This window comes from Phoca vitulina, unplaced genomic scaffold (genome assembly GCF_004348235.1).
Source record: "Phoca vitulina isolate PV1807 unplaced genomic scaffold, GSC_HSeal_1.0 scaffold3, whole genome shotgun sequence".
NCBI classification, from domain to species: Eukaryota; Metazoa; Chordata; class Mammalia; order Carnivora; family Phocidae; genus Phoca; species Phoca vitulina.
The window spans coordinates 15,142,771-15,155,338 of NW_022589706.1; the positions used below are offsets into that span (position 1 = coordinate 15,142,771).

A 12,568-nucleotide genomic window follows, 5' to 3' on the forward strand; every position below is an offset into this window, starting at 1 on the left:
GGACATCTTATTCCTCTTCAGAAATACAATGCTTCACACACACTGAACATTTAGTAATGTTATCAGACTGACCTGGAGGCCCAGAAAATGATTAAAGGAGAAAGACAATGCCGGGTTTCCCCTCCAGCATCCCACAAGGGAAGGAAGAGAGCAAACCATTACAACCTGCATTGTGTGCACAGGAGTCAAGTCCAAGAGGCCCCAAGTTGGCCTTGGGCAAAGGGGATGGTTCTCAGGAGGGAGAGAATGGAAAATTTCCGGGGGATGCTCAGCATGGCTGGGTAACGTGGCTAGTCACATATGGTGGTAAGTCAGGAACAGCTACCTACCTGTGAGAGGGGGACATGGGCCCTCACTCTCACCTGGAAAAGTCTGTGGACAGCCCCTCCGGGGCCAAAAAGCCCAAGCTGGGTTGAAGAGGGAATAGCTTACGAGACTACAAGCGGGCCCCAGGGGTGTTTGTGACAAAAGAGTTTGGTAGGGGGGAGAGGACTGGTGTTTTCTGCTTCCACAGATGGGATGACTTCTGCACCTGCCTTTCACGCCTTTGACAAAAGGTTCTCCGCCTGACACGGGGTAGGCCCGCCATACACGTGTTGACAGAAACGAGTAAGTGACTGCATGAAGGCTACGGAGGACCCCGAACTCCCCCACCCGAACCCCCACGGCAGGTAATTCCACCTGGCCCGAGTGGAACCCCAGGGCCCGGATTCCCCCCCCCCCCCCCCCCCCCCCCCACTGGCACCACCTTTCCGCTTCAGCACCCGCCGTCCAATCGCGAGGCTCCAGAACGGCGGTGACCAGACAAGCAGGTGGGGCTTGGCGCCTCTCCTCCCGGATCCCCGCGCTGCGCTCTCCAATCCGGGGCCCAACCCTGCCGGGGGGGTGGGGGACGAAGGCCCCTCTCCAGAAGCCGGTACCAGATGGTGCGGAGCGAAGTGGCGCCCGGCTAGCCCGGGAAGTGCGGGAGGAACGGCGCACCTGGCGGGGGCGGGGGGCAGCGCGTCCCCCGCGCGTCCCCGCCCCGCTCGGCCACCCCGGGGCGGGGTGGGGGGTGGGGGGGCCGCGGGCTCCGGGCTGCGGCGGCCGCTCGGCCCGGCCCTTCCCGCCTGGCCGGCGCCTCGGCCTCACCTCGCTCACCAGCCCCTGCCAGTCGCTCTCGGTCCGGTCGCCGTTCATGGCCTCCTCCTGCAGGCGCGGGCCGGCTTCATGGACGCCGCCCTCCTCCGCCTCCTCCACCGCCTCCTTCTCCGCCTCCTCCACCGCCTCCGCCTCCCCGCGCCGCGCCGCCGCCGTCGCCGCCACCCGAGCCCCGCGCGGCCCCGACAGGGCCGGGCACCTCCGAGCCGCCGCCGCCGCCGCCGCCGCCTGCGGCCGCCCGCGCTGTTGACTCAACGTCCGCCTCCGCGGGAAGGGGAGGAGGAGCCGCGGCGGCCGGGGCCGCAGCCACAGTCTGGCCGCCCGCCGCCCTCCCCGCGCCGCCCGGGCCCCCGCCCCCCGCACCGCCACGCACCCCGCCCCCGCCCCCCGCTCCCCCCCCCCCCCCCCTCCCCCCCCCCCCCCCCCCCGCACACACACACCACGATTCTCGCAGGGAAGGGGCCGGAGGGGTCCCAGCATGCTGGTCACTACTAGCTCCGGGATTCCTGCTCTCCCCTGGCGGGAGGCGCGCTTCACAGGCACCTGCGTGACCCCCCCAAATCCAGCCAGCCCCTGACCCACTTCCCACCGGGGGAGGGCAGCGGCTTGGTTCCCCAGTGAACGTTCGGTACGGGGCCTGGCACATGGTAGGTTTGTTGGTCACAGGAATGAAGGGACCACGCGTTATTATATATTTAACATTGGTTTTGAAGCTAGTAATGTTTACTTACATTTATTTCGCAAATTATCAGCTGTCATAAATAGAAAGCAAATGATAAAATAGAAAACAAAACAATATTGAATTCTAAATAGGACCAAAAGCTCTGAGTGGGATGCCGTGCTCTGTCAGGGGAGGTGTTAAAGACCTGCTGGCTTCAATCTGAGGCTGTCTCCTGAGAGGAAAGACGGAAGAGAATTACAGAGGGCAGGGAATCTTCACAAATAAGTCATTAATATTCAAGATGGTTTTCCCAGGTCTCCTAAAATCCTCTCATGGACCACCACCAAGGTGAGCTTTCCAGTCTTGCAGAAGCCCAACCTGTGAAGACAAGCAGGTAGGTTGAGAAGAAGCTGTGGACCCATTTTACAGTTGTGGGAGCATCACTGTCAACATTTACTTATTATTTTTAGCCCATTGTGGATCCTGGATCAACCCTGTGAGATGAGTGTTCTCTTCATTTATCAGATGTGGAAACAGATCTGAAAAATGGAGAAACAGAGACTTGGTGAGGACATCTGGCTCCCAGAGGGTCTCTTCAGCATCTTGGAAACCTGAACACGAGGTACCACACCTGGAAGAAGGCCATATTGCATTTTATCGTTGGCCTCATTTTGTCGGCATGTAGACTGTAAAATGGTGTTAATAATTCCCTGCCATTGTCTGTAGCTTTGACTCTAGGCTCAGCCACGTAACTAGCTTTAGCTAGTGCAAGGTTGCAAATGTGCAGGGGGACTAATCCTTGCTTATGCTCTTGGGAACCTGTGAACCCTACCAAACAAACAAGCCCAGGATAGCTTGCTGGATGATGGACTCACGACCAACAACCAGCCAACTGCCACATATGTGAGTGATGCCAATGACCCCCACAGATGAGATGTTCATGCATGAGCCCAGCTGAAACCGGCAGAAGAACCACCCAGCTGAGCATTGCCCAATTTGCTGACCCACAGATCACATGGCTAAATACATGGCTGTTATGTTTGAAGCCACTAAGGTTTGGGGTGGTTTGCTATATATCAGCAGATAACCAACACAGATGGTGATACACTGATAAAGAGCCTGGCTGGTCGGAACTGTCCCTGGCAGGCCTTAACAAGCAACAACCCCTGGCATCATGACCTTCTGGGCCCTCATCTAAAGAAGATTCTACAGCTCGGGCTATGAGAAAGAGCCAGTCTACCAGGTAACACATATATTCAGTGCCCGTTGTGTACAAATACTGTACACATCCTGGGAATGTTCAATAACATTGCAGACCATGGTCCCTGTCCAGGAGGGTTCACAAGCCTTACCATCGAGGTTTTGCAAAGTCATGTTCTAGCGAGCGGGAAGAGAAGAAAGAAGAGGCTAGAATGCAGCCTAAGGCTTCTGGTTTCTGACCATGCTGGGCCACCTAATCCATTCTCTTTTTAATCCAAGGAGGTGGTGGAAAGAAGGTTCATCCCTGAGCTGAACGTCTAGGGTTAACTCGGTGCCAAACACTTGTTCCTAACAGCCTGATCAATGTCTCATGCTACGAAGCAAAGTACTGTCTGCCAATATATTGCCCTCTGGCAAACAATCTGGTTTCATCCGACCTGTGGACGATATACACTGCAGGAAGATCAGGCATAATCTGGTCCATCTGCCTTCCACTGCCTCCTGGTCTGTGCCTCTGTCTCGGCGGGCAGTCAGGTAGAAAAGCAGCCCCGCCCTTCCCGTTACCATGTGCACCTGAGGCTTTCAGTTCACCTGCTGCTCTGGAGCCAGGCGGCAGGACAATCCGGAAGCAGTTGCGAGCCCAGGAATCTTCACCTGAGAGACCATGTACCTTTAAGACAGCCCTCTGTGTGACTCTGTTTCCCCTATGTGTTTTTCTTCCCTGCAGTCAGTCAGCCAGTGATTGAGGTATTTAAAAATAAAATTGGGGAGGAAAATCGAAGAGTGGCAAGCCTCTACCCACAGCAGCATGCAGGGAGACTTTCAACTCCATTGACACGGTCTCTGTAGTTGGCTGGGGTTTTCCTTAGAGGGTTCCAGGCCTCGAGTGCCAGCTCGAACCTGCTTAGCTTGTGAGATGTGGTTTAATCACGAACCAAAGCAATGGAGCTGCAAGCGATTTTTTAAGATTTTTTAAGAGATTTTTTATCTCTTTTCATTTACGCAGCCTGACATTGAGTAATAATAATAATTAAATGCAGTGTAAGCTTTTAGGCACCTATACCAGAAGGCCTCTAGATACCTCAGCAGCAGCCCAGGCTGACAAAAACAAAGCTAATTATATTGTGGTGAACTTCTGTCAAAGAAAAAACTAAAACTGCTCACCAACTGTCCTTATGTCTGATAAAAACAGTACATGAAATGCTCCAGCCCACAGTCCATTCGCACGGGACCAATGGAAAACCAGGCATGGTCTTAAATTTGTCTTTATCTTAAATTTGCCACCCAGACACTAGTATTGAAATGTTGGCTTTGCCTCTATTTTCACACACTCTCCAGGGTCCCAATTTTTCCATATTGATTCACAGCCCCAGGGCCAGCTTGCCTGCTTGCTTGCTTTTTCTTTCTTTCTTTCTTTCTTTCTTTCTTTCTTTCTTTCTTTCTTTCTTTTCTTTCTTTCTTTCTTTCTTTCTTTCTTTCTTTCTTTCTTTCTTTTCTTTCTTGTATGTATAGGGTTAGAAGAAAGTGCTTAGATGCTTTTGAGTGATGCTTCTCACTTTCAAAAGTTTGAGAGGGTTTTAGATGTGGCAACTCCAAAATAGCTTAATCTAAGACATTGAACCAGCAGATAGATACTGATGAAAACAAAACAAAACCAAACAAAAAAAAATCTCTGGAGAGACTGGGAGCGAAAGGATGACTTGAACTTGTTGTTAGGAACCTAGCCTCTCATCACCACGTCTCCACTGACTTGCGAGATGACTTTGGCCGAGTCCCAACAGCCCCAGAGACCCGGGAAAGCCCTAAAGCTTTTGATACAACTTCTCCAGACAGTATTTTCAATTCAAATTCTGGCTGCCCAAGCAAAAATGTCAGTGTTCTCCTTAAAGGAAACTTAGCAAATCTCTAGTTGAGATTTTTGGCTCAGCTTTTCTCTGAACTACACAATTGGGGCAATATTCATGACCACTCCTTTCCCCTAGTCACCTTTCTCTTGTCTGAATTAGGAAATCCAGTCTGATGAGCCTGGGAAGAAAATGATTCATAATGATAACGGTTTATAGTGATGTATTATATATGTATATACTGTATATTTATATAATTTTAAAAAATTAACTCCATATGAACTAAGATCCCCAATTCTTGCTTTTGTCAAAGAAGGGATATAGACAGATCCTGTCAGGAGCCCTCCCCCACCCCACCTGGTTGCTAAGTGCATTCCTTTGTTCTTTATTTTAAGGGGGTGGGGGGAAGACTGCAGAGGACTGTAGGTCCTAGTGTCTATGGCAGTCAGGCTTCCTACAGAGCGCTGAGACCTGAGGTCCCCTGGGCCACTGGCCTCAATTCTATAAAAGATAAGCCTCCTCTCTTCTCCCTACCTGGGGATGCTCTGCAAAGCGCTTCATCCATCATATCGCTCCCACGGCTGGCAGCCAGACATCAGCCAGACCCGGATTCTGCCCGGGGTTCCTGACTCAGAGCATCCTCTGTCTGTTTGCCTCCTGAGCTCCTGGGCCCTCCCTCTGCCACCACTATGCCCTCCTAGCCCAGCAGCAAACAATCAGTTGCTCGCTGCTCCCCCCCCCCAACCCCCCCAGCCCCGCTGGCTGCCAATCAGCCAGGCAGCAGGGGGTGGAAGGAAGTTCCACTCCCCGCTGAAGCACCACTGAGGTGCTCAAATGACTGAGTGGGGCTGATGATGGCCTGGCAGGCCGGGACCGGTGCCATCCTGGAGGGGTGCAGGCGTCGGTGTGATTGGCTGGGGCGTTGTGGGGGCAGGGGGCGGGGACCAGCCGAGGCAGAAGGGCGGCTCCTGGGATGGAAGGGTTCTGAGAAGGGGGACCGAGAAGTCAGCAGCAAAGGGCCAAGAGCTGGAGGAGGCCAGGAAGGAAAGGAGGGGCAAAGGGAGAGGCAGGGCCCGGTGGGGCTCCTGGTAAGAGGCCAGAAAATCAAGAAGGTGGGAGAGAGGAGGGGGGCGGGGGGAAGCAGAGGCGAGGGCAGGCTGGTGGGGGAAATGGTGTGAGTCGGGGCCCCAAGGAAGGAGTTAAATGTACAGAGACAGGGAAAGTCAGTCTGCTCCCAGATTATTCAAATTTGTTGTACTTATTGATAATGTATTTCATTTCTTCTGCGTGGGGGGGATATGATTCAGCACAAATTGGATGTAAATTTATGGAAATGTAAATGCAGAGAGGCTGCAGGCCTGAGCGGCTGCCGGGTTGGCTGCGTGGCCCTCAGCACAGGGGAGGTTAGCACTCTCTGGACTTGGGGATCTGAAAATAGAAACGGCTGATTTGGGGGCCACTGGCCTCTCCTGCAGGCCAAGGGAGGGACTGACCCTGTCGCTCTGCGAGGCTTCTTAAAAAAAAAAAAAAAAAGTCTGATGATTGTCTAAAATAGGATCACCTACATTGTCCTCCGGTCAGATTTTTCTCTTAGGGTTGGGGGGACGGTTTTTAACCAGTAGAGACGGACAGGCTTATTTCAGTGAAAAGGGACACCAAAAGAAAAGAACTAACATTATCTAGAACCTACTGTGTGTACAGAATTCACTATCGAAGCGACAAGAGTGTTGTTTTTTTTTCCTTCTGCGCTATGGAAAAGTAATGGGACCTGGGGGAGGGAAGAAAACACAAAGAAAACAATTTGATAGGGTGAAAAGGTGGCATTCCATATAAATAGCTAGAGCTGGTAAAATATTTATTGTCCATTAGGCTGTCCTTCAGAACCCTGGATGTTGATTTTTATCTTCCCCCTTCATCCAGGGTCATGACGTTTCTCTGATGATGTGCCTCTCCCAGTTGGGAGCAGCCTCTCCAGCCTGGCCATGACCGTGACTGCAAAGAGAACCCTTCATGGATTTTTGAGACTAGCTTCTCTGAGCCAGGCCTTCCTCTGCAACTTGCAACCACGGTGAGACCGGAGATTCAAGACCCCAGAACGCAAGGTCCACCAAAGTGTTTTACTGCCCCTTCATTCCCATCAGAGGCGAATGGGACCAGCACTGGGGTGTCTGCTTTCCACCAGAACTGTGATTCCTTTCAGTGTCCAAACGGTTGAGCTGCTCTGGCTTCCTGAGCTGGGGGCAGACAAAGAGCTGTTGCCTGCAGTCCACAGCCGGGGCTTGTGGGTGTACTTGAGCAAATGTTTCAAAGGATGGCAGTGATCTGCTTGCTTTTACTACATCCACGGGGCAGAAATTGTCAGGGCTTGGTGACACCGATTATAATGCTTTGACCTCATTCAGTCACCAAAGGGCAAATTTCTCTTTGTTCTCTAGCAGAAACACAACTTGGCAAATAAACATGATTTCTAAAGAGAGACTGTCAACAAGGGTATTTATGAGCTTACTGTGTTCCTGCTATTCCATTGAGTAGCTTACCTTTAGGGGGGAAAAAGGCGCATATATGCCCACCTGTGACTGGTGCTATTTATGAACCCTGGTTGTTCCCGTGAGGCAGAAAAAAAACTTTTTTTAAAAAAGATTTTATTTATTTATTTATTTGAGAGAGCACAAGTGAGCAAGAGAGAGAGAGAGAGCACGAGAGCAGGGTGAGGGGCAGAGAGAGATGCAGACTCCCTGCTGAGCAGGGAGTCCAATGCGGGACTCGATCCCAGGACCCTGGGATCATGACCTGAGTGGAAGTCAGACGCTTAACCCACTGAGCCACCCAGGCACCCAGGAAAAGCAATCTTAAGGTGATATAAGAGATCTTAGGAGGATCTTCTAACAACCAGGTTAAGATGCTGGCTTCTGTCCTCGAGGCTCTTAGTCTAGTGGCCAAGTTCCCCAAGCAGCTGAACACCGCAGAAACGTGGAGAAATATTCCAGAATCGGCCTCTACGGCTATATATTATGTCACATAGTCACCCTTTCCAGGAACTGGGAATGAATCATGAAAACTAGACCCATTTGGTACACTTAAAAATGGTTAATACAGCAAATTTTATGTTCTATATATCCTACCATAAAAATAAGTAAAGAAAAAAAAAAACTTTTGAAAAAATTAAAAACACATAAAAAAGAAAAACCAGGTCCAATTAGAAAGCTGTGAGAGGGCAGAATCAAAGACACAGAAAACATGAGTTGGCGAGTTTCTGCACCACATCCCAGATTATTTGAAAAAGAGGTTGCAATGACTCCTTTCTGAGGTGAAGGAAGAAATAGTCGGGCAAAAGCTTGAGAAAGGGAGCAGTGGGTTGGAGTAGTGAGTTTGGGGATCTGGGGCACCTTCACCACCCTGTCTATGATTTGGTGTCCTCGTCTCTACGATGAGCAGCTTGAGCCAGATGACCTTGAGGGTCTGCAGCTCAATGAAATGAAGCCAAATTTTACATTTGGGTGGAGCTCTGCACAGAAGGTTAGTGAAGGTGTTGTTAACCAGCACCCAAGAAAGATTACAGCACCATAAAGAGTTAGGAGTATGAGGAATCTCGGAGATCTGGACCCCTTAGTTTACAAGGAGAGAAATAGAGGCCCCAAGTGACGAAGCACCTTGCCCAATGTCACAGAGCCTGTTAGGGACAGAGCTGTGGCCAGAGCCCAGCTTCTGATTCCCATGCTCTGGCTTCTTCACCATGCTTTGAAGTTGAGAATATTTGAAGTTCCCGAAGAGCAGAATTCCGGTCACCCATTGCTATGCAACAAACCACCTCAAACCTAGTAGCTCCAACATTGATTTACTATTGTCTCCTGGGGTTTTGTGGGTTGTCTGGGCTCAGCTGGGTCATTTTCATGTGGAGTCTCCCCTGTGGAGACCAGACAGAGGCTGGGCCTGTGCTTCTCTGAAGGCTCAACTGGACCGGATGTCCAAGACAGCTCATTAACATGGCCGGCCATTGAGGCTGGCAGTCAGTGCTGCCTGCCCACTGGGAACTCAGCTAAAGCCGGCAGCTGGAACACCTACTCCTGTCTCGCCATGTCAGGCTTTTCACGACATGGCAGCCAGGTTCCCAGAAGGAGCTTCTCAAGTGCAAGTGTTTCAAGGAAGAGGAAGTGTGTCTTAGTTCATTCAGGAGGCTATAACAAAATCCCTTAAACTGAGTAGCTGAAAAACCACAGACATTTATTCCTCACAGTTCTGGAACCTGGGAAGTCCAAGATCATGGTGCAGACAGATTCGGTGTCTGGTGAGGGCCAGTTCTTCGACGGCCATCTTGTCACTGTGACCTAACATAGTGGAAGGGGCGAGTTGGGTCTTTGGGGTCTCTTATAAGAACATTAATCCCAGTCATTAGAGCAGAGCGTTTGTGGTCTAATCACCTCCCAAAGGCCCCACCTGCTAGTATCATCAGCTTGGGGTAAAATTGTAACATTTCAATATTGAGGAGACACAAACATTCAGACCATAGCAAAGTGGAAGCTGCCAGTCCTATAAAAGGTCAGCCCTGGAACTAGCATGCGATCACTTCCACCACAAGCTTTTGGTCAAAGTAGTCACATGTCAGCCCAGTTTCAAGAGAGTAGGGTAATAGACACTACCTCTAGATAAGGATGGGATGGGGCCATCCATGTGCACATAGGGAGATATGAATTCCAAAGAATTCCATCTCTGGAAACACACGACCACAGCAACAGTTCTGATTTTTATCACAAATGATCCTTTGATGCCATCTTTGCAAAAAGCAACCCTGGGAGCATATTAACCAAGCTTGACTTTTTTCTTTTTATCTTAATGCAAACAAAATCAATTGAATTCAGGCCTCCATATAAATTTTTTGTTTCATTTTGTTTTAGATGCTATCAGTTCAGGAATCACTCAAGCTAAACCATGGCATAGAGGAGTCCCTATAGAAATACCTAAATGACGACGGTATGAGTACATCCTGTGTGGAAAGGAAGCGTTAGGCACTGAAACATTGAAAGACTCAATGCCCCTTCATTATGAAGAGCAGGGAAGTAGAAAAGAATAAAAATACATTCCTCGAGGACGGGGATTGGCCATATTCATCTCTGGATCCCCAGTACCCAGGACGGTACACAGCACATAGCAGGTGCTTAATAAATATTCCTTGAGTTCTATTTAAATACATTCCTTCTCAATCATAACGTAAACATGGGGTACCTGGGTGGCTTAGTCGGATAAGTGTCTTAACTCTTGATTTTGGCTAGGGTCACGATCTCAGGGTTGTGAGATCGAGCCCTGCATCGGACTCCACACTCAGCAGGGAGTCTGCTTAAGATTCTTTCTCCCTCTCCCTCTGCCTCTCTCCCACCTCTAAAATAAATAAATAAATCTTTAAAAAAATGATAATCTAAACTAGCATTTATTGAGCATTTGCCACATGCCAGACACTTTGCTAAGCACTTGACACATGTCACTTCACCTAATTTTCACAAAACCATGTAGTATCTGTAATTATCCCAGATCTGATATTCAGCAGGCAAAAGCCAGGAAGACCCGGCTGGTTGTTGGAAGTGTAAAATACTTCCATACAGGTTGGTAAATAACAGATGCTCTGTGCCCCTGGAATGAACCCCGTACCCTTATACCTCTCCCTCACCAAATACCTCAGCCCAGGAGAGAGCCAGGTGGGCACCGCCAAGGAGCTCTCATCATGGTTCCCCCACAACGGCTCCCATCCCCATGTGTTTCCCTGGCCTGAGCTGACCAGATGCTGAAGGGGTGAATGGAGCCCTGGTGGCTGGTGCTGGGGCTGGTGCTGTTACCTCAACAGGTAAGTGCTTTGTGTCCATCTCGTTGTCCAAGACTGGAATGAGTCTTCAAGAACGAATGCATCTGAAGTCACCCTCCTATGGCCGCCTGTGGGATTGGCAGTCTCTGCAGTGTACCTTAGGGGATGTTAAATATTTTGAATATCATTTCTGATTATCTACATGTGAAAGGAGAGGAAGCTGAGCATGTTAAAGAGTTGTTCAATGATTGGCCAAGGTCACACGGCTAGTAAGGGTGGGTCCAGGACTAAACTTTCTCTGAGCTCTGTGCACTGTGCTATTATGCTATGCTACTGTATTAGTTAGCTAGGGATGCTGTCACAAAGGACCACGCACTGGGTGGTTTTAATGACAGAAATGTACTGTCTCACAGTTGTGGAGGCTAGAAGTGTGAAATCAAAATTGGCTGTGAAGAATCTGTTCCAGGCTTCTCTCTGTAGCTTGTAGATGACCAACTTCTCTCTGTGTCTCTTCGCATTGTCTTCCTTCTATATGTGTCTGTCCCTGCATCCAAATTTCTCCTTTCAACAGGACACCAGTGATACTGGATTGATTAGGAGCCTATCCGCTCCAGTCTGACTTCATTTTAACTAATTACATCTGCAATGACCCTATTTCCAAATAAGGTCACATTCTGAGGTACTGACGGGTAGGAATCCAACACATGATTTGGGGGATGAGACACAGTTCAACTCTAACAGCTATTTTCCTTAATGAGACTTCCCTCATCTCTAACAAAGCTAATTAGGCATCTACATAAATTATCTGGAGAAAGTTCACAGTGTATAGGACTACTAGGTCCCCCGTTAGTGCCTCACCATTCCCAAGGCTCCCCTCCTTACTTCAGTCAGAAGTGGTTTGAATTGGCACTACTTGGCGACATTTGCTCTTGCCCAGTTGTCATCCCTAGGTGTCTATTGTGCCAACCCATTTCGATATCTAGTTGAAGGATCTGAGATGAGGTGTTTTTTTACTGACTTTTATTCATTTTCATGCTACTTCCATGTCCTTAAGCTCGCTGCTGTTTCAGCTCTTGTCCCTTCAACAGTTCTGTGAACTCTGCAGCTCAAGGGATCCCAGGACCAGTGGTCGTGTATGATGAATCCCTTCCAATCTCAAGGAGCTCCTGCAAAGGCCTTTCCCAGGAAGGGTAATAGGAAGCATTGCTTTTGGAACTTTTCTCTCACTGAGAGCTTCAGCCATATTCTGTGTATATGAGATGGTCATCCGGTTTTCTTGCACACTCCTTCGAAACAGACAGTAACCTTGGTCTCAGAGGCAGTGTCCTCGGACTTGGAAACTCATTGGACCAAAAATGTCTACAACTTATTTTTCTCCTTAGATTTTCTTTTTTTTTATTGATTTTCCATTTTTAGCACAAGATTGATCACCAGCAAAATACCAATTTACATACAGATTCTGCTAAACTCAGCATCCTATATACTTGGGACTTTTTCATCCATAAACCAATTTTTTAAAGAGAGAGACTCTATTATCAGGAGTGTCCCTGATGACACTCAATATAGCCTATAGGGAACAAACTCAGGATGCCTGCAGCCTGGTGGGGTGAGCTCAGCTGATTTGTGAGCATAATAACTATGAAGCCAAGGTCATAGGTTGATACCAATATGTGCAGGTTCATCTTTTGCTTACTTCTACAGCCACAAGCCTAACTTGCAAACTTTGGTCAGCTATCTTATAAGTTCATTCAATAAAATTCAGCAAATACTCTTTGAGTAAACTACTATGTGCCAGGCATGGTTCAGGTACTGGGGACAGAGCAGGAAACATGAGGGATATGGGCCTTGTCCCCATAATGTTGTGGTGAAGCACATATCAAACAATTGTGCAAATGCTTATTTCATCACCGAGGTGATAAGTACAGTGAAAGA

General features: G+C 49.1%; 1 protein-coding gene and 1 long non-coding RNA gene across 4 annotated transcripts in view; one reads left to right on the forward strand and one right to left on the reverse strand.

Moving 5' to 3' along the window:
- Nucleotides 1-1,272, reverse strand: part of CCDC149 (coiled-coil domain containing 149) — a 102,845-nt gene extending 101,573 nt beyond the window's left edge. For 2 of the 3 annotated variants that reach the window (XM_032400110.1, XM_032400109.1), the window contains exon 1: nucleotides 1,132-1,272. In XM_032400110.1, coding sequence (XP_032256001.1) covers nucleotides 1,132-1,179 — 48 coding nt within the window. In that variant the 5' untranslated portion in view covers nucleotides 1,180-1,272. The remainder of the gene's footprint in view (nucleotides 1-1,131) is intronic. The other variant, XM_032400108.1, reaches the window with a different exon arrangement.
- A 642-nt stretch (nucleotides 1,273-1,914) lies between these two features.
- LOC116629877 lies at nucleotides 1,915-3,943 on the forward strand. The gene is made up of 3 exons (XR_004298838.1): nucleotides 1,915-2,195; nucleotides 2,327-2,423; nucleotides 2,528-3,943. It is a non-coding gene; the product is annotated as an uncharacterized LOC116629877 (long non-coding RNA).
- The last annotated feature ends 8,625 nt before the right edge of the window (nucleotides 3,944-12,568 follow it).